This window comes from Panthera pardus, unplaced genomic scaffold (genome assembly GCF_024362965.1).
Source record: "Panthera pardus isolate Hobbes unplaced genomic scaffold, ASM2436296v1 HiC_scaffold_13, whole genome shotgun sequence".
Taxonomy (NCBI): domain Eukaryota; kingdom Metazoa; phylum Chordata; class Mammalia; order Carnivora; family Felidae; genus Panthera; species Panthera pardus.
The window spans coordinates 114,551,811-114,573,364 of record NW_026526688.1 but is presented as its reverse complement, the minus strand read 5'-3'; the positions used below and the strand labels follow the sequence as shown (position 1 = coordinate 114,573,364).

Sequence of the window (21,554 nt, the reverse complement as noted above, 5' to 3'; positions counted from 1 at the left end):
TCCCTTTTTACTGAAGGGGGAAAAAAGGAGAAGAAAAAGAAATAAAACAACAATAATTATATTTCTAGCCTAAGACTATGATCCTTTGAATAAAACTGCCCTCACTTTTGGTTATGCAGGAAGGGTAAGTGATCTCCTATTTTCTCATAGTTTCTTCTGGTCTTAGTAAAGATGAAAGAGGAATTTACAATCAAATAAAAATGATACTGCAGACATTACAACTAATTTATACAGTTAAAAACTCAGGATTGTATTCAGATCAACATGACACAGAATTTAATTTAAAAGGAAAGGGGGCAACGTCTCTTTTCTTTTTATTTTGGTAACTCAATTCACATTGTACATGAGTCAATAATTATGTTCTCACTGAGAACACTGATGAATATGACTTTGTGTTCATTATGTTGATAACTGAATTTAAATGGAACCAACTCCATCATCAGGTTGGAGATAATTCAGAAGTACTGCTTTCTTCGCTTTTTCTTCTACTATCTCCTTTTTTCTATCTTCCAGATCATTGGTGCCTCATCAGAGGGAAAAGAGAGAAGGAAAAACTTACCGACTTATGTATTACAAGTCACTACAGAAACTACATATGCAAAATTTTCATGATCTATTCTACACATATTATAGTTTATAAGCCAATATTTTGTTCAGGGAAAAAGTAAAGCATAAATTAAACCAATCATTAAATATCTTAGGCGAAAGAGAAAAGAAGCTGTTGTGTTGGGTATTTGGGGGGGGGGAGTTATGGTGGGTTTTTTTTTGTTTTGTTTTTTTCTTTTGCCTGAATTAATCAGTTAATCAATTGAACAGAACTAATATTCAATTATATGTTATTTTGTCGGGGAAAAAAATCAGATATTTCTTTAGGTTCCAAACAATGCAAATATTACCACACAAAGAAGGTAGAAGATATAAATACAATCCTCTTCTCTCATTCTTTCTTGAACACACTCCAGACATGATTTTAGTCTCAGCTCGCCACCAAAATTGCTAAATCTGACGGTCAATTTTCAGTCTCTTTGTTGGACCCATGGTCAGTATTTGTCACAGTTCATCACTCTTTCTTCAAACGCTTTCTTCACTTGCTTCCAGGATGTCATCAGCTTCTGGTTCTTTCCTGGTCTCCTGGGCCACCCCTCAGCCACTTTTGCTTGTTCTCCATCTTGTCCCTGACTTGTAGTTGGTGGAGTGCTCCTTTGACTCAGACTCTCAGCCCCTTTCTTCTGTCTATTCATTGAGGACCTCATCCAGTCTCATGCCCTTACATACAATGTAGATGCTAACAACGCCCAGAATTAAATCTCTCCCGTAGACCGAGCCCCTGACTCACAGACTTGCACATCCAACTGCTTACAGACCTCTCCATTTGGATGTCTGCTAGTTATAACATATTCAACATCTAGCTTCTGATCTTCTCCCAAGTCTACTCCTCCGTAGTGTCCTCTATCTCAGGAAATGGCAGGTCTACTTTTATGCCACTCAGGCTAAAACCTCAGAGCCATCATTAACCCTTCTCTTTTCTCTGACTCCCTGCATCTAATCTAGCTATAAATCCTTTACCTGTAAAATATAACCAGAGCCAACTACTAACCAACCCAGTTCAAGCTGCTATCATCTTTCATCTGGATTTTAACAATAGCTTCCTAAATGAGCCCCTTGTTTCTGCCTTTGTCACACTTGCCTACTATCTGCGAAGCTGCCAAAGTGATCCCCTTAAACCTCAGTCAGTTCAGATCTTTCTTCTGCTCAGCGTGCTCCAGTAGCTTACCATTCGTAACGGCCTACAAGACCCTATATGATCTACACCCACCTTGGACTTTATGGTCTCACTCCTCCTGTTCTTCCCCTTGCTTGCTCTGGACCAGCCTTGCCACTTTCCTTGCTGTTTCTGCCCCAGGATCTTTACACAAGCTATTTCCTCTCTAATATTCTTCCTCTAGATCTTTGGATGGCTTACTCTCTCACCTTCTCTGGGTCTTTCCAAATATCCCTTGTCAGTAAGGTCTTCTCTGATCACCCTACTTAAAATGATAACCTCCCCCTTCCCCTCCCCACCACAGACACTGGTAGTCCCTGTCCTCCTTTCCTGTGTTATTTGTAGCACTTATTGCCAGCTGACACCCTGTACCTATTATTTATTTATTTATTGGCTATCTTCCCCACTAGAATGTAGTTTCCTGAAGGGAAAGGATTTTTGTGTTTCTTTCACTGCTATATCTCAAGGCATCTATAACAATTTCTTATATGTAGAAAAAGTCCAATAAATATTTCTTGAATGAAAGAATATCTTAAAAAATATCTACGCACAGCTTGGTAGCACATGGTACCTGTATACTTTATCTATTATAATAGTTGTGAGCTATGGATGGGTGAATTGTTTGGTATTTGTAAAAAAAAAAAAAAAACAAACAAACCATATTTTATAATTTATTTATTTAATTTTATTTTTAAAATTATTTTTATTTGTTTTTAAAGTTTATTTATTTTGAGAGAGAGAGAGAGAAACAAATTTAGCAGGGAAGAGCAGAAACAGAAGGGGTGAGAGAGACTCACAAGCAGACTCTGTGCTATCAGCACAAAGCCAGATGCAGGGCTTGAACTCACCAACCGTGAAATCATGACCTGAGCCAAAACCAGGAGTCAGACACTTAACTGAGCCACCCAGGCACCCCAATAAACCATATTTTAAATGAAGCTATTTAAAATAGCTTCAGGGAAGCTATTACTTGGAAGAATTTGATGATTATTTAATAAGATAAAATTCCTTTTTTAAAATGACCATTCATTCATTTGTCTATGTGGTCAATTTCATTCTAATGGCTTGCTTGCCTAGAGAAGAATCCTTTTTTTTCTTAAAGCTGTTCTTTGGTTTTTTTAATGTTTATTTATTTATTTTGAGAGAGAGAGAAAGCACACTCGCGCACACAGGTGCATGGAAGTGGGGGAGGGGCAGAAAGCGAGAGGGAAAGAGAGAATCCCAAGCGGGTTCCAGTCAGTGCAGAACCCGTCATGGGGCTCCATCTCACGAATTGTGAGATCGTGACCTGAGCTGAGATCAACAGTGGGACGCTTAACTGCCTGAGCCACCCAACTCTGTTGGGCAAGCAGATATGATGAGGCTATTTCGAACTGACAGGAAGGAAGGTAAATTTAAATTTTAAAATATTTAAAAAGGTCTGTTTTTCAGTGGACTGGCTTGGGCTAGACTTTATCGTTCCTGTGCTGCTCCTGTCCAAACATTTCCCGGGGTGCTGGAGCCCTTGGTTGGTTATATGGAGGAAGATTTTTGAGTGATTGATAGGCTCAGAATAATTTCCCTTGACTCAAATAATGAGAAAGCTATTTCCTTTTCTATTCTCTTTCAATCTCAGTTTAGTATCTAGCAGCATCTGTGGGACCCCACCCATATCTCTTTACCTTTATCAAGTCAAGGCACTCCTGCCAGACTTGCAGTTGTAGCATTAGTATATTCTTTGGGTGAGGTCTTCTCTTTCCTCTGGGGTCTTCTTTGATGCCCACAAAGTAGCCCAGGATTGCTGGGGAGTTAAGGTCCCTGGGATCAGCCTTCAACAATGGTTGGTGTATAAATACCCCAGCTCCCTCATGCTTTGTGTGGGCTAATTCTGAGGTGTGTTCTGTGCGGGCTCCCAGAGTTTCCCCAGAGGGATTAACTTTCAGTTGCCCAGTGATTGCTGGCTTGATAACACAGCAAGTATTGGCTTCCTTCCCTTTTCTATCTCATTTCCCAACTCCCTAATTTGTATTCTAATGTTTCCTTCACCTTTTGAAGTGAACTACTTGCAACTGAGTTCTTTTTACAGGGTTTGCTTCTGGAGAAATCCAAACTAAAACAGTACTGGCAAGGCTTTAGCTACTCCTAGTGCCTATAGAGTTTCCGTTTGACCAGAGGGCTAGTTCAGGCCTCAGGCTAGAAACCTTGGGTTATTGAAAGCATCTTGCTAGACTTACTGGCAGTGGTTCTGTTTTCATTATACTTATTTTTCAGTTACCTTCCATTTACTGTGATAATGATTTTCCATTTACTATTAGGATATAAATGGATCCGTTTTTTAAAAAATGTTTATTTATTTTTGAGAGAGAGAGAGCGAGCAAGTGCATACACGTTAGGGAGGGGCAGAGAGGAAGAGGAGACAGAGAATCCGAAACAGGCTTCACGCTGTCAGCGCAGAGTCCAATGTGGGGCTTGAACTCAGGAGCCATGAGATCATGACCTGAGCCAAAGTCTAACGCTTAACCCACTGAGCCACCCAGGGGCCCCTAAATGGATCCATTTAAATTTAAAAGGGGAATTGGTTTAAATACAATGTTTATTAAATAATAGGATAGTGGCAAAAGGATTTGACAAAAGTCATGGACATAAATAGCTGAGGTTTGGGGGACATGTTGCTATGGGTTCCTGAGCTAGCTTTGTGGGATTTTTGGGGGAACCACAGTTTCCCACTATGCTTTCTGTGCACCTTCACAAAACAGCAAGCAGTAATAAATACCAGTAATGTTATTTTATGCTATATTCCCTATAAAGTTGGTATCTCCCGTTATGACTGTAAATGCTTGAACATATTAAATAAATTTGTTTCATTGATATAATTTTTAAACTTTTTTAAAGTTTATTGTTTATTTTGAGAGAGAGAGAGGAGAGCATGTGCATGAGTGGGAGAGGGGCAGAGAGAGAGGAGAGAGAGAATCCCAACCAGGCTGTATGTTGTCAGTGAGGAGCCTGATGCTGGGCTCAAACTCAAGAACTGTGAGATCATAACCTTAGCCGAAACCAAGACTTGGATGCTTAACCAATTGAGTGCCCAAGACACCTCTCATTTATATAATTTTTAAATGTTTCCTTTTCAAATATTGTACCTTCTTCTTCTTCCCTTGACCGCTCATCTCTTTTCTAGGAACAGAAGGAAGTAACAATCACCCATAATCTCAACACCCAGAAGTAAGTACTGTTGACATTGTGTTATATTTCCTTCCTGTCCTTTTCTAATGATGTATATAAATGATATGCTGAACCCATTCCAGTTAAATTCCCTGATGACCACTAAGAACAAAGCTTGTTTTCACTTGAGTCAAATTACTTGTTCCCTCCACAGCATTTAACACTGCTGATCCTTCTTGAACATCTGTCCTGCCTTACTGACTGTGACACCACTCTCCTTTCTCCCCTTCTAGGTCTCCTCCTTCTCCATTTCTTTATAAGGTCTCCCATGCCTGCTTGTTTCTTTTTCTTTTTAAAAAATTTTTTAATGATTATTTATTTTGAGACAGAGAGAGAGGGGGAGAGGCAGACAGAGGGGGAGATAGAGGATCCATAATGGGCTTTGCACTGACAGCAGAGAGCCTGATACGGGGCTTGAACTCATGAGCTGTGAGATTATGACCTGAGCCAACATTGGACATTTAATGGACTGAGCCATCCAGGTGCCCCGACTGCTTGTTTCTTAAATACAGGCCTTTCTCTGGTTGTTCCTGACAATCTCACCATCACACGAAATTTACTCCAAATCCCTCACCTCAACCCCAGATCCAGGACATCCTGGACATTCCTGGCTGTCCCATGGCCACATCAACTCATCATGTCCAAAATTATACTCCTACTTTCCTCCCACAAACCCATGTTTCTTCTGTATTTCCAAACTCATCAATTTAAGCCCAAATCAAGGTGTTATCCTTGACTCCTCCCTCTTAGTCACCCTTGGATTGATGAGAACCTAAGTGCCCTCCTCTCCACCCCTTGTTGCTGCCCGCCCTGTCCCTGGCTCTTACCCTCTCCGAAAGAACTGTCCCAGTCTCTTGGGGAGTCTCCCAGCCTTTAGCTACCCCATCTACTACCTTATACTCAAAGTGATTTTTTGGTACAGAAACTGATCATGACACTTTTTTCTTAAAACACTTAAGTGAAAAGCCCAGGTCTATGATAAAACACTAAAGTGTTACCTCTACAGAATGAGGGTAGAGCATGTATTTTTTATTCTATGCACTTTTTTTACTACTTGGTTTTTCTTTAACAATGAACATATTTTTTCCCCAATTAGCACAAATAAAGATAAAGATTTTCAAGAGAAAAACATGTTCAAGGAACACCTCCTGTTGCTTACAGCAGGGGACTAAAAAGTCGTTGAGCTCCCTGTTTGACTCTCCCTAAGGCTTTTGTTTCCTACACCATAGTCATATGCTCTATGACCCAGGTTTATACAGTAGGCTCCAGGCATTCTGAATTACGTGCAGCTTTCCAGGCGTTCGGTCATGTGGTTTCCTCCACCAGCAACGCCTTTCTAGTCTTCACCACTTGCCCTGTGCCTGAATGTCCTTCAGGACTCAGGTTGTGTCACCTCTTCCGTGAAGGACTCCAGGCCACTCCCCCCAGAAGACTACAGAGGTAGCAGAGAGTTGGTTCCTCCCTGGAGTTGATATTCCAGCAGTGGGAAGCAAACATGCAGATACAGAAAAACAGCTTGGTGAGGTGTGTGCAACAGTGGGCAGGCCTGCCAGCACATGGTGCATTTAAAGGATACGTGAAACTCTGTTTGCAAAGTGTATTTGCAAATACAAAGTTGTAATCATATTATGTCTACACCTAGCGCTGTAGCACTTACAGATAAATGGGAACCACACTTGGTCAGGTTGCTAATGGGAAGTTGAAGGCTTCCTGCTGAACAAACAATGTTACTTTTCGCTATTGAGGATTTGGGCCACACGGTACTTTGATCTAAAAATTTTAGTAGATAAAGAATGAATATTTATTGTTTTTACGAGCATTGTTTTGTATAAAACAAATTTGGGGGAGTGGAAAGGAATAAATATTTGGGACAGCAAACATTTAAATGCCAGCAGTTAATTTACTTTCTTACCTTGATTTACAATGGTAACATTTGGGTGGGAGCTGAAAAGAAGGAACACTCTTTTGTTCTTGTTTTATTTAGAATTTCCAAAGTCTAAAGAATGTTTTTATTGCAAGTACATAAAATAATGAAAAAAACAAACAAACAAACCCCAAGGATTTAGATGCCATTAGAGAAGCTTAACCTTAGGGTGTTAAATGAGCAAAGGATACTCTAGCAGGTTTCTTTTGGATCTTTTCCTATTTTTTTTTTTCTTTTTAAATACCTTCTAACTTCAAATTTGTTTTTCTAAGGAAAAGGGGGGGAAAGGGGTGTTAAAAGGAGGGGGGGGAACAGTTAAAAGAAACTAGAACTCCAGGTGAGTAGACCCAGGACCCCACAAAGTGAGTGAGCAGACCCGGCTGATGGTGGGTGGATTGAGGTGAAGGACACAGTAGGTGTCTCATAGGCTAGAGGATTTTATTTGGATGACCCGGATAGCTCATCTAATACAGCATGGACGTCTCTGTCCTTTGCCTGCACAGATCCAGCCTGCATGACTAAACAACCACCAGCTCCAGAGTCTTAGAAACCTAAAATCCTAAAATCACATTTAGAGCTGGTGTGCTGTTTAACAAGGGTCATCTAGAGGGAAAGCAACTGATAGGCTCAGGAGGTACTGATGCTGGCTCTTAATGTTTCAAACATACCATTTGCCTTGATCAGATGTTATTTTCGGGAAAGAAAATAGTCTTGTCTCTGGGACTCTGCGACACTAGAAATTGTTCCGAGCTTTAAAACTACTCCAAAGTTTCATAATCTCCACAAGCGTTCAAAGGGCAGAAAAACCCCACAGCTTGTGTTTTTCCGGGCCTATTATTTTATTTCGAATTTGATTTTCTTTCTGTTTTATTTGTTTTACATCGTGATCACAAGCAAAATGGTGCAGCTATGGCAATGCTTATAGAATTCGTGTGTCCTGCTCGGGGCCTAGTGCTGTGGGCGGTGTGGGTGTCGGTGTCGCACACTCGAGAGCAAGGAGGAAGGTGACATCAAAGAGCTTGAAGACTGAGCACATTTACTTTTCTGATTCAAATTACTTTGTTTGGAAAAGAGTAAACACAATTACCTTAACAACTGAGCTGGGAGGCTTTGAGGGTTTAACACAACCTTGTTTTCCTAGGGAGAGGGTGGGGACTGCTGAGGATGGGGGAGAGGGGCCTCAAGAACCAGGTGGTTTTATTTGTTTTCACTTTCTTCTCCGAAATGCGTTTGAGTAGTAACAGGGCATTTGATTTTCTTATAAAATTGACTTTGCTTATTTTCCTTATTTAGAATGGAATTAACGTTCATTATAAAATAATTAGGCCAATGGAGAAAGCCCACAAAATTCTGTCACCGAGCCTCTTCCTATATTTGTACCCTCAGCCAACAGTTCCCCTGCACATATCCATGTAGCAACACCAGCCCCGCCCCACCCCCACCATGATTGCATGTTATTCATTGTTTCATTGTTTCCTTTTTTTCCATAGTGGATCCCAGAGGGTTTTCACCCCCAGCTCCTGTAGAGCATCTGTGGAGTAGTATTCCACTACATGGGTGTTAACCTAGTTTATTTAACCTGTCTTCCTCTGGTAATTTCTAAGATTTGCTACCAAAATATTGGTATTTTGCTACCAATACCAACACGGCCATTAATATTCTTGTAGTTGTGGGATCCTGCAAATGGGACAGTGTGCCTGGAGGGTGAATAGCTAGAACTGGAATTGCTGGGTCAGGAGGTATGAGCATTGGTGGTCTTGTTTGGAATTGTGTTGCTTGCCTCCAGAAACAATCATACCAATTTATACTCATGCCAGCCATGGATGAGAATGCCTGTTTCCTCACATCTTTGGGAAAACAGTGTGATGTCAAATTTCTGGGTCTTTTCCAGTTTGGAAGGCAAAATTTTGCCTTAGTGTGTAGTTTAATGTGTACTTACCTTGTTAGTAAGGGTGAACGTCTTTGCTTAAGTTTAAAGAGCTGTTTGTATTTCTTATTTTGTAAACTGTACTTTTCCTATCCTTTGTCCACTTTTCTATTGGGTTTTATTCTTTTTCTTATTGATTTCTTATAGATCTTTATGTATTAATAATGCTAGTCTTTTTTTCTGAGATATGAATCACAAACATATTTACCAGTTCACTGTTTGTATTTTATTTAGTCTCCTCACTCCTCACCCTGTGCAGAAAGTTTTTATTTTTATGTAGTCAAATATCCAGTCTTTATCTTTTATGACTGAAAGGTTTTATTTTATACAAGAGGCTTTTCTCAAAATAGGTTATTTTTAAAAATCCTTCTAGGTTTTCCTCTATTTGCATATGAATTCATATTTGATACATCTGGGAACTTATTTTTGGTGGGGCGTACAAAGTAGAAAACCAGCCTTACTGATATTTTCCACATGGCCACCTGTTTGCCTCAATACCATTTATTGAACAATATCTTTTCATTAATGTTCTAAAAAATTAGTGCTGTATATTAAATTACCTCAAGAATTTGTCTTTTATGAACATTCTGTTTTATTCCATTGATTAGTTTGAAGAGTCATGCACTAGTACCACTTTGTTGGTTTTTTTTTTTTTTGGTTTTTTTTTTTGATATGAAATTTATTGTCAAATTGGTTTCCATACAACTCCCAGTGCTCATCCCAACAGGTGCCCTCCTCAATACCCATCTCCCACCCTCCCCTCCCTCCCATCCCCCATCAGTACCACTTTGTTTACAAACTATAGCTTTATGATGTATTTTAAAATCCGCCTCGCTCTGGCATGCTCTCCTATGACCTTTCCCCCCAGATTTTCGTGGCTATTCTTGCTTGCTTACGGACATTGAAACCAGCTTATCCACTTGTCCCACAAAAATTATTAATTTTTTTGTTGGAAACATGTCACGTTTACAGATTGACATAGGGAGAACTGAATTTTAGGATGTTAAGTCTTTGACCAAGAACACGGTATTTTTTGCTATTTTCTTCAAGTCTTCCTTTGTGTCTAGTAGCAGATTCTTTTAATACTCACTCCAGTAAAGGGAATGTCTGCTAATGAAGTACTAGCAAGAGAGTAAGCTCCCCAGACAGTTTCTCAGAAAAAGCAAGCTTTGGGCTTAACTGATGCATATTTCTAGTCTTTGAGGATCACCTTTCTCTTTATTAAATATACTTTCAATAATTTTGCATCTGTGTGACCATATTAATAACCAAATTAATAATTTGCAAAATTGTCCTGCATGGTTTTTCTGTTTCGATATGATAAGAGGCCAGCAAGATGAGTTCCTGGTTTCTAGCATTGTGCTGTCTTCTCTTTCTCTCTTATTTTTACATTTAAATTTTACTTAGTTTTTTTTAATTAAAAAATTTTAAAATATTTATTTGATTTGGGGAGAGAGAGAGATAGAGACAGGGTGCGAGTGGGGGAGGGGCAGAGAGAGAGGGAGACACAAAATCTGAAGCAGGCTCCAGGCTCTGAGCTGTCAGTACTGAGCCCGATACAGGGCTTGAACTCACGAACTGCGAGATCATGACCTGAGCCGAAGCTGGACGCTTAACCAACTGAGCCACCCAGGCTCCCCTTAGGTTTTTTTAAACTGATTTTTTTAGTTTGAAATGATTTTAGATACCCAGAAGAATTCCAAAGATAGTGTAATGTTCCTGTGTTTCCTTCTCCCAGTTTGTCCTACTGTTAATATTTTAAATAACCATTGGGCATTTGTCAAAACTGAGGAGTTAACGGTGGTATGTTACTTTTAACTAAACTTAAGTCTCACGAGTTTTCCCATTCATGGCATTTTTTCTTTTGTTCCAGAATCAAGTCAGGAGACTACACTGCACTTAGTATTGTTCTTTGATTAACCTTGCTCTTTATAGCCTCTAGGGTTAACCATGTAGGTTCTTGTCAGGGCTGGAGGAAAACCCTAATGACCACAGAATCAGATCATTTGATCACATGATACAGCCTTTCTGCCCCAAATGTGCTTTCCTGTATTTTCATGGTTTCACTAATTTAAACACAGTGTGTATTATGTTTGTGTGTGTACAATATAAAGACAAACTAACATTTCTTTATGTTCTTCTAATGATTTTCCTTCAAACACTGTTGACAAGGTTGTCATGTATTGTGGTAAAAGTATTGTTTGTTAAATCAACAAATGGATTCTTCTTCATACTGTCCACATTTGCCTAATCTATAAAGATAAGCAGTATGGTTTGGGTTAGTGATTAAAAACAAGGGTCTTGAAAATCTGTGTTCAAACCTAACTCAGATATTACTAGCTATGTAATCTTGGGCAAGTTACTTAATGTCTCTGAGCTTCAGTTTCATCCCCTGTAGAATGGAATGATCATAGAAACTTCTAGAGATAATGCACACAGAGCTCTTAGTGCAATAGAAATTTCTAATAAAAGATAGTTTTTACATATGGGCCATCTCTCATCCTCCCTGTTTTCAAATAGGCTTTATATACAACATATCCTTCAAGATCACAGCTTGGAATTTAGCAGTATAATTTTTTATGCTGCGAAGGAACAGGTCTGGGGAGAGGTTTCAGTAATAAGAGTTTTGGCAAGTACCAATACCATGCACTATTCCAGTCTCCCCTCTTTATATTCATTGGTATTTTATTCTGGACTCAATACGTTTTCCCAAAGTGTGTTAGTGGATGAATGGGTTCAGATACACATGGAGGTTGGAGGAGTGTGGAGCAGGAAGAATCTCTTCCCTTCTCTCAGGTAGCTCTGTGTGTAGCTATGGTGTTTGAGTCTAGGTGGGGATTGCCAAGAGACTGGGTGGCCCCACTTGGGACAGAGCTCTCAAGCCTGATTTTGGGTGAATCTCTGGCCGGTTGTTTGAGGTTGTGGTTGTGGGGGTCCTGAGGGAGTTTCCATTAAGGGTAACTTTGGGTCCTTCTGGATGCCAAAGGGAAATTTTCTAGTTTACCTGGAAGCATTCAAAAAAGGCTAGACAGCAGGAGTGGAAGGCAGGGGTGAGCTCCTTGGTCTGCTCTACAGACCATCCTGGGCTAGAGGGAGAGATTCTAGTTTAGGGTGTTTCTGGGAGATTTATTGTAATTAATATTTTTCAGTCAATGCTATTATCTCCGCAAAACTGGACACATTTCACAATATGGAAATAAGTATTCTTGGCTTTACATATAAAGGCCTTCCATCTGAGCTCACATATTTCTTTACCTGGAGGTAATGCTAATACTTTCTTCTTTAAAAAAAAATCTTTTTTTCTATTGTGCTTTTAGATCCTGTGTGTGTATATTTATATCTATTTGTATGTATATTATTATATACAATAATATAGTATTATTTCAGGTTCTGAATGGAAAATTCTTTATGAGGAAGTAGAACATTAAGTTACAAAGTTGCTCTCTTTTCTAATGATGTTTCCTTGATAATGTTTGGAAACATCTCATAGATAATGCATAGTCCCCCCTCAAGCCTATTTAGCAATAAAATAATCCCCAAACCCAGTAATAAATAATCCACATGCTTACAGCACTCTTGCAGATATACATATTGTTGTTTCAGGATCCAGGACATGAGGAGAGAGAAGGTTGATTTTTGGTATATTATGTCATTGTAGAGTAGACTGACAAATTTTTTCTTTGCTATGGTATATTTATTTATTTGTTTATTTATTTATTTTTTTAAACGTTTATTTTTGAGACAGAGAGAGACAGAGCATGAACGGGGGAGGGTCAGAGAGAGAGGGAGACACAGAATCCGAAACAGGCTCCAGGCTCTGAGCTGTCAGCACAGAGCCCGACGCGGGGCTTGAACTCACAGACCGCGAGATCGTGACCTGAGCCGAAGTCGGACGCCTAACCGACTGAGCCACCCAGGCGCCCCTTTATGGTATATTTAATACAGGATACTGCTTTACATTTTTACAACTTCTTTACAAAGCTGATGTGTGGATCTTTACATCTTTGACTATGAATGTAAATTATCACTACAGTAAAGGGAAGAAGTCTAACATATACTTTTCTCACACTGCTTTCTTTTTCTTCTTCCAGGAAAACCAATTCGGCTATTAAGGGAACCTCTCAACAGAGCAGAGGAGGAGAAGGCAAGGTTTCAGAAAGAAGAGCTGTTTACCATCAGAGCAAACTGGGTTCCACACAGACATAGCGTATCATACACAAAGACTAAGGTAAATGCTCCATGGTTTTTACAAGTAATTTACTGTGCTTATATAAATGTACTAGAGCCTCTAGAATTCTTACTGATCATATCACTTGTTTTTCTATTGTTAAAAAAAAAGCCAAATAATCAAATATCATTTAAAAAGTCAGTTGTCTGGATTACCCCTCCCAACTCCCCCCCAACCCCCCCATCCAGTAACCTGATGCTTCTGTTGTGTCGACATCTGTATATCTGAGAACAGTGATGTGTTGCTTGTGATAAGTGCCAATTTGGTGATACTATATAATGAAAATGTACTAGCCTTTCATTTATCAAAGTGCCTTTCTCTGCTCAGTTTTAAAAAAACAGAAATTTTACTTAGAGTTACATATTTCTTAGGTTAATTCATATTTTATAAATATGTGAAATTATTAATTCATTCTATCTGTAGCATGTGTGGACCCTGAAGCTTATGGCAGTGCTGTTATCTATTGCAGGGATGCAAACACGCTCTTTGATGTGTTATTCTTGGGGACTAGAGAGGATAAAGATGGAATACTCATTGGGCCCCGTTCTCCAGATGGCCTGAAAATGTAGCAGTGGGTTATATGCATTTCCACAGAGCAGGGTCATGATTCTCTAATCTGTACCATGTTATAGATAACAGGACACTCCAGGGAGTAGCAGCTCCAGCCATTCTTGCTGTATGTCCTTCTAGGATGTGGCACCACAACGTCACCAGTCCACAAATAGCCCTTCCTGCACAGGCGTTTCAGTAAACTGTCTCTGCATCCACTGTGTGGAATGAAGTACATGACCCAGGAAACATGCCTTTTGTGAATAACAAAAATAACAATCACATACAATGCCAGCTTTATTTCTATTATCTGACAATCCTCACAACAACCCTCTAAGATAGGTTTTTTAGTATCCCTGATTTACCGATGAGGAAACTGAGGTAGAGAGGGGTTACCCATATAACTCTATTAGTCTCTGGCCCCAACTTGTGTTGCTTTAATGGATGCGGGCTGATTCTTGGCATTGAGATTCTTTTTTTATTTTTTATTTTTTTGGTTTTTCTCCCTTAGGACTTTATTTTCTGATTTATTCATTCTATTTTTTAGTCAGCAAATACGTGTTGAGAGATACTATGGACGAAGCACTGGGTTCGTCCTATACCTGTCTTGTTCATGCTGAGGATACAGTCATGAACAAGACAGGTATAGCGGTAGCCCCATAAAGCTTCCACTCTGAGGGGTGCCTGGCTGGCTCAGTTAGTAGAGTGTGTAACTCCTGATTTTGGGGTTGAGTTTTGAGCCCCATGTTGGGTGAAGAGATGACTTAAAAAAATAAAATCTTTAAAAAAAAAAAAAAAGCTTATACTCTGTTGAGAAAGGTAGGCATTCAACAGAGAATCACAATAGACTGCAATGCTGGTTGGGGAAACCCTAGGTGCTGCAGGAGAGCACTATTAGAGCAAAGCCAGCGCATCTAATCTGGTCTACGTGTCAGAGTCATTTCTCAGCAGTGGGGTGGGATTTAGCCAACGAAGAGAAAAGAGACAATGGCTGTCGGCAGAGGGAACTCCAAGGGGGAGGCAGGTAGGAGGTCTGTGAGATAAAGAGAACATGCTGTTTGAGGAGCTGAAAAACTAAGGTCAAGTCTGGAGTTGGAGGGAAAATGGGAATGATCAGATGGAGAGGGGTACTGGGGTAGAGGTTGGAGGGCTTGCCGTGCCATTTTGAATTAGCACTTTAAACTCAAAGAGATGCCTTTAAAGGGATAATCAGGAAAGTGATGTGATTTAATGCACACCTTCAAAAAGATCAATCTGCTGCCCTGTGGAGAAGTGGAGGCAAAAGGGGAGCTGGTAAGACCAGAGGGTGGCCTTTCCAGTCATTCCCTAACCATCCCCTAACCACCCCCCCCAACCATCAGGATACTTCTTTTGTAACCCACAGGGATGCTGACAAATCCTCTCCTTGGTCAGCAAATACTCAGCAGGGTAAGATATGTTCCAGGTGCCTACATTCCACCAAAGGCCAGTGAAGACAAATACGCTTGATTTATGCAGCTGGGTGAGAATGACCTACGTAAGCTTCCAGCAGCTTGTGTGCTCACCTGAGGAGAGCTGGGAAGCAAAAGAACCCAAGACAAGGCCGTTGGATGTTAGATCACTATTAGTTCATTCCGTTGACGTGCATCAGTTCAATAAACATGTTGGCACTCAAATTTTTGTCCAGTTAATGAGAGCTTTCTAGAATGCTTTTCAGGTGCCATTGTAGGCCTTGATGTAGATTATCTCACTTATTCTTCATCATGGCCCTCTGAAGCTAATAGTCACTTATTCTCCAGCTTCTAGTTCAGAAAGCTGAGGCAAAGAGAGTCTGAATTACTTGCCTAGGGCACATAACTAGTAAGAGAAAAGGAGCCAGAATTCTACTACTTGATCATATGAATAAATGAATGAGCAAATACCTACTGCCTTCTCTCATTTGCCTCTAATAACACGTGAGAATGCTCACCTGATTGTGAACTTTCAATCACAAGACTGATTGAAAGACACTGGGTCATCTCTACTGTCTTCATGTAGATTTAGCAACCATGTAGGGCCCACTCAGTCTACTATCTGTGGCTCTGACCCTAGAATGGGGAAAGGAAAATGCAACCAACTACTGAGCTTTCTATATTGTGGGGAGCGTGTTACATTTGGTTAGCCAATTAAAACAAGTTTCTAATAAAGAGACCGTTTCTCTAGGGAAAACAAGTATGTAAAAAAGATTACACAAATTTTTAAGGAGTTTACAGTTAAGTTGAAGCACACATATACCCACAAAAGGTAACAACATACTCAAAAGCAACCAGGATCCTATTATGACATTTGCTTGCCTTAGCCACTTTTGCCTTTGTGGATCCCTTCCTTCATTTAAAAGTAACTAAGATTAGGAGCACCTGGGTGGCTCAGTCGGTTGAGCATCTGACTCTTGATTTTGGCTCAGGTCATGATCTCATGGTTCATGGGTTCAAGCCCCATATTAGGCTCCATGCTGTCAGTGCAGAGCCTGCTCCGGATTCTTCTCTCTCCCTCTCTCTCTGCCCCTCCCCCACTCACTTGCTCAGTCTCTCTCTCAAAATAAATATATAAACTTAAAAAATACATAAAAGTGACTGAGATTAGGAGCACCTGTGTGGCTCAGTTGGCTGAGCGTCTCTGATTCAGGTCACGATCTTGTGGCTCATGGGTTCGAGCCCCACGTCTGGTTTTGCTGATAGCTCAGAGCCTGGAGCCTGCTTCAGATTCTGTGTCTCCCTCTCTCTCTGCCTCTCCCCTGCTCATATTCTGTCTCTCTCTCTCTGTCAAAAATAAACATTAAAAAATTTTTAAATAAAATTGTATGAATTTTACAAATACAGGGTACAAAGATGAATATAATACAGATTGGATTCATTATTATATCTTCATTATTTTCTTTTTTATTCTAGTTTTGAAAGAAATTAACATTAAAACATTTTTTGAGAGCCTGTAGGTGCTATGCTGTTGTACCTAATGGATAAGTTTCCTTTTCCAAATAAATGATGCAGTGAGGAAAAAAAAAAAAAAAAAAAAAAAAAAACAGAAGAAAAAGAGATTGTTTTGATCTGAACTATGACTCTAGGGGATTCAAAGTTAGCCAAGAAGATGATGCTAAGTGGTCAGTTTCCAGGATGAGGCAAAGATGGAATGGGCAGCTGAATAAAGTCCAGAGTGCAGTGGGAAGGAAGGGGGACAGGTGCACAGTGAGAGAGACCAGAGATTCCCTTTTATCTGATGCCAGCTGTGGAGATTGGGAAGAGATTGCTAAAAGACACTGTGCAGGGTGAGACAGAGACCAACATGGGCCAGTGTGGGTAGGGAAGGGCATGGGTAAAGGTGGGATGCTGGCCAGAACCCTTAGCCAGGACATAAAGCAGGGGATCCTGGGGTAATGCTCAAGTACAGCGACGAGACTGTGCAAGGCAATCCGGAAAGGCACATGGAGCAGAGTGATATAGTGATACCATGAAGTGATCATTCTCTGTTGATGGTAATTTTATTTTTGTGCTCCTTCCTGTATTGCAGGGCCTACTGATCATCAACACCTAATAGCTAGAGTTCTGGATGTGAATGAATTAGGTTATACCAATTCGGTGCATCTTGTGAGACTTAAATTCATACCTAAGTTGGGAGAAGCATGGACTTTGACACAATTTTGCAAAAGCAAAAACCTTCGTGCCTAAACCCAGTTGAAGCCTGCACTTATGTCATATCTGCTATGCTAATCACACAGCTGAGCCCAGAATCAAAGAGGGTGAGGCAGATCACTCCCAAGTTACTTGACAAAGGGCACCAATGCAGAGAAGAGTGAAGAACTAGGGCTATGAAGTTGATACGATACAGGGAGTAACGTGATACAATCCCCATAATTAAAAGGACCACTTCAGTAGCTGTGTGGATCACGGGGAGCAAGACGGGAGTAAGAGACAACAGGGAGGAGGCTATGGCAATAGAACAGTGTGGAAATGATGGTAGTTTGCAGTAGGGTAATAGTGGAGGTGGTGAGAACAGGTTGAGTTCTGGATATACCTTGAAGGTAGACTTGACAGGACTTCTGATGACTTAGATGTATGATACAAAGGGTAGACAAGAATAAAAGATGACTTCTGGGTTGTTGGCCCAAGCAAGTGGATGTCACTTCCTTTGAGGCGCCAATAGTCCAAGATATGATCCATTCATTGGAGGGTGATTACGTGAGTGGGTTCCTTTGTGATAATCCATGGAGTTGTACATGCCATGCATTTATATCCATGACTTTCTGTATGCATGTTACCTCTCATTTAAAAAGCCAGGGAAATATTGGTAGAAAGAGGCTCAGTAAACACTGGAAATTTGCCCCCCTATTTCCTTGAACTCATTTGCCTTGGCTCATAAATTCCTCAAATATCTGTTGCATTCAGTTCGGACCTCTTGCCTGGATAATTGCAATCAAACTAACTTATTCCACTGCCTTCGGTCCCCTGTCCATCCTCACACTGCAGCAGAAAAATCCTTATAAAATAATACAACCACAGCTCTTTCCTGCCAAAAGTTACTTCCCAGTACAGTAAATGTCAAACTCTAGTACTTATGATGTAAACCCTTTCAGCTCAGGCTTCTCCATATCCATACCTAGTCTTTCACTGCTCTCTCCTTCCCACTCTGTGTTCTGGCCATCGCAGCTGTTTGCAGTTTACTCAACACCTTGGCCTTGTGCCTTCTTCTGTCTGCAGCGTCCTGCTTGCTTTGTGGGCCTGGGTAAGACCCTACTCAATTGCCTGCCCCCACTGTGAGGCCTTCCCAGTGTTCCTAGGCAAAACCTCACCCCTCCTTTGTGCCAGCACCTGGCCTTACACTTCCCTCCATGTATTAGGGCAAGTAGCATTTTGGGTTATAATTATTTTGTATTCGTGTTACAATTATTTTTTAAGGCATAGTTTATTTTCTTTTTTCTATTAAAGAGAACTGAATAAAGTGAGAGAGCTAGCCATTTAGGGATGGCCTGTATGAAAAGGTAATAGAAAGAAGGAAAAGACACCCCAAATCTTGCTATTTCAAAAACCTTTCCTTTTATTTTTTCCTTTCAGTCTTTTTCAATGCTTGTTTTTATTTTTTAATTTTTTAGTTTTATTTTTGAGAGAGACAGAGAGAGAGGAAGCTTGAGAGGGGCAGAGAGTGAGGGAGACAGAAGATCCAAAGCAGGATCCGTGCTGTCAATGCAGAGCCCAATGTGGGGCTTGAAATCACAAACCATGAGATCATGGAGCTGAAGTGTGATGCTTAACTGACTGACCCACTCAAGAGCCCCCATGCTTATTTATAAAATATAGTTGGAAACACACAATATAAATTCTGTCTTGCTTTTTCATGTAATTTTGTAATGATTTTCTCTTGATATTTAGAACTATTTCAGGGGCACATGGGTGGCTCAGTTGGTTAAGCATCAGTCGTTAAGCATCGTGGGTTCGAGCCCCGTGTCGGGCTCTGTGCTGACACCTCAGAGCCTGGAGCCTGCTTCTGAATCTGTGCTTCCCTCTCTTTCTGCTCCTCCCCCACTTGTGCTCTCTCTTCTCTCAAAAATAAACATTTAAAAAAACATTTCATATGTTTTTGTAGAAAACCTATTTCTACGTCGTTTCTTAACACCTATACTTCTTCATGGTGTATTTTGTTTACATGTGTTATTTTCCCATCAACTTATTGGTTTAGTGTTTTTTATTGATTTGTATAAGATTTTCTTATATCAAAAATATTACCCATTTTCAGTCAAAAAATATCATTTAGGATTGAATTAGTCTGCAATTGACAGAAAACCAGGTATATTAGTTTTCCTCCCTCCTCTCCCCAGCTTTATTGAGGAATAATTGTCAAACAAAATTGTGTATGTTTAAAGTATAGAACATGATGATATGATATATGTATACATTGTGAAATCATTACCACAATTGAGTTAATTAACATATTTGTCGCCTCACATAGTTGCCTTTTTTTGGATGAGAATGCTTAAGATCTACTCTCTTAGCAAATTTCAAATATACATGGCTGTATTGGTTTTCTATTGCTGTTGTAACAAATTACCAAGCTTGATGGCTTAAACGAAACAAACTTACTCTTAACAGTTCTGGAGGTCGGAGGTCCAAAATGAGTCTCACTGGGCTAAAATCCAGGAGTTGGCAGGGCTGTGTTCCCTTCTGGAGGCTCTACGGGGGAGAATCTGTTTCCTCGCCTTGTCCAGCTTCCAGAGGCCGCCTGCGTGCCTTGGCTGGTGGCCCCTGTCTTCGTCTTTGCAGCGGGCAGAGGTGAGTGGTCGTTCTCACATATAATTCCTCCCACCTGTGCTTCTACCATCACATCTTCTTTAGCTCTGATCTCTCTTTTGCTTCCGTTTCCGCTTTTAAAAACTCTTGTGATTACACCGGGCCCACCTGGATAATTCAGACTACTCTCCCCGCTTTAAGGTTAGCAGAGTAGCAACTTTAATTCCATCTGCACCCTTAATTCCTCTTTGTTGTGTAACATGGCCCAGCTACAGGTTTAAGGAATTAGGATGTGGACATCTTTTTTTTGGGGGGGGGGGGGCGGGTGTTATTATATGCCCCACCAGGCACCTCAGTAAGTAGTTACCTGTTTTATGCAAAAATAAGTCTATCCAGGACTAGTAGGACAATTTAATTAAACCATCAGGTAATCAGGTTTTCCCCGTCTTTTTGCTATATCATCCTTAGAGTATGGATCTGTGACCTGGTGCTTCTTGCCTTGTGTTTGCCAGATGGCTGCTGAACCTCCAGGCATTTCTTCCATGCTCCAAAAAGAAAAAAGGTGGCAGTGTGAAGGAACAAAAGATGAAAGGGCAGGCCAGCTGAGAATATGTCTTAGGTCAGATTCCCCAGAAGCAGGCCTTGGCCCGTTCTTGTGTTAGTGACTTACGTAGGAAGTATTTCTGGGAGAAATTGATGAGTAGAGTAAGGGAAACAGCATAGAGAAGAAGATAAAGCCACGCAAGGGAGTGCTGCAGCCCCATCTTGGACTCTAAGCATAAATCAGGCAGGTTGGTGTCCTCTCAAAGCCAAGTAGCTCCCACCTTCAGACCCCCACCCCAGGCAAGGGGGAAGGATGGGGAGGTGAACACCCAGGCCCTTCTGACATCTAGGCAAAGATACTCTAGTAGCTCAAAGGTCGTTGAAGAAAGTAACAGGTGTGAGCTGTCAGGATCAGAACCTCCAGAAACAAGAATGTTGTCACACACAGCAGATAAAGGGTTTCTGAGGGGAACTGGGAAGAGCATCAAGCATTTGCTACAGTGTGTCTTTTTTGTGAAGTTTCGCTGGATGCCTTCTTCAACAGTCTCCAATACTTTTCTTCTTTCTTAACTTACCACATAGCCACCCCTTGCTGCAAAGATGTCTAAGACAGGATTATTAATTGGATACCTTGCTCCTTTGGCAACACTGGAGTTCTGTTAGCAAGTAAAATACGAAAGAATGGACACCGGGTAGGCAATCATCAGAGTCTGCTAAAATATAATTCTCATTTTCTTTACTTTTTATTAAACAGAGGATTAAATATTTTACGTAGTCGATATTTTTCTTCTGTAATTTCATCCACTATTGTAAAATTAATCAATCTATATCATATCTGTATTTTCTAATTTATAAAAATGTTTAGTTCTTTATAATTAATTTTGGTAAATGATTTCAAGTGGTGCTACAGATGATTACCCATACATCCATATAAACTTGCTGTGTGTGTGTGTGTGTGTGTGTGTGTGTGTGTGTGTGTGTGTGTGTGTGTGTGTTTTATGGCCATGCATGTATTCCACTCCACTGGTCTGTTTGTATATCCCTTCTTCAGTGCCACATTTTAAACCACAATGTGATTTTATAACATATTTGTTACGCTTATTTATTTATTTATTTTAAGGGGGGGCACCTGGGTGGCTCAGTTGTTGGGCATCTGACTTCAACTCAGATTGTGATCTCAGGGTTTG

The 21,554-nt window shown here is 40.4% G+C and overlaps 1 protein-coding gene across 2 annotated transcripts in view; it reads left to right on the top strand.

Moving 5' to 3' along the window:
- Window positions 1–21,130, top strand: part of LOC109247841 (uncharacterized) — a 31,225-nt gene extending 10,095 nt beyond the window's left edge. The window contains exons 3-5 of one of the 2 annotated variants that reach the window (XM_053901362.1): window positions 12,906–13,042; window positions 19,687–19,866; window positions 20,950–21,130. In XM_053901362.1, the coding sequence (XP_053757337.1) occupies window positions 12,906–13,042; window positions 19,687–19,866; window positions 20,950–21,030 (398 nt within the window). In that variant the 3' untranslated portion in view covers window positions 21,031–21,130. Of the gene's footprint in view, window positions 1–12,905; window positions 13,043–13,674; window positions 13,969–19,686; window positions 19,867–20,949 lie in introns of those variants that run through there. The other variant, XM_019416953.2, reaches the window with a different exon arrangement.
- The last annotated feature ends 424 nt before the right edge of the window (window positions 21,131–21,554 follow it).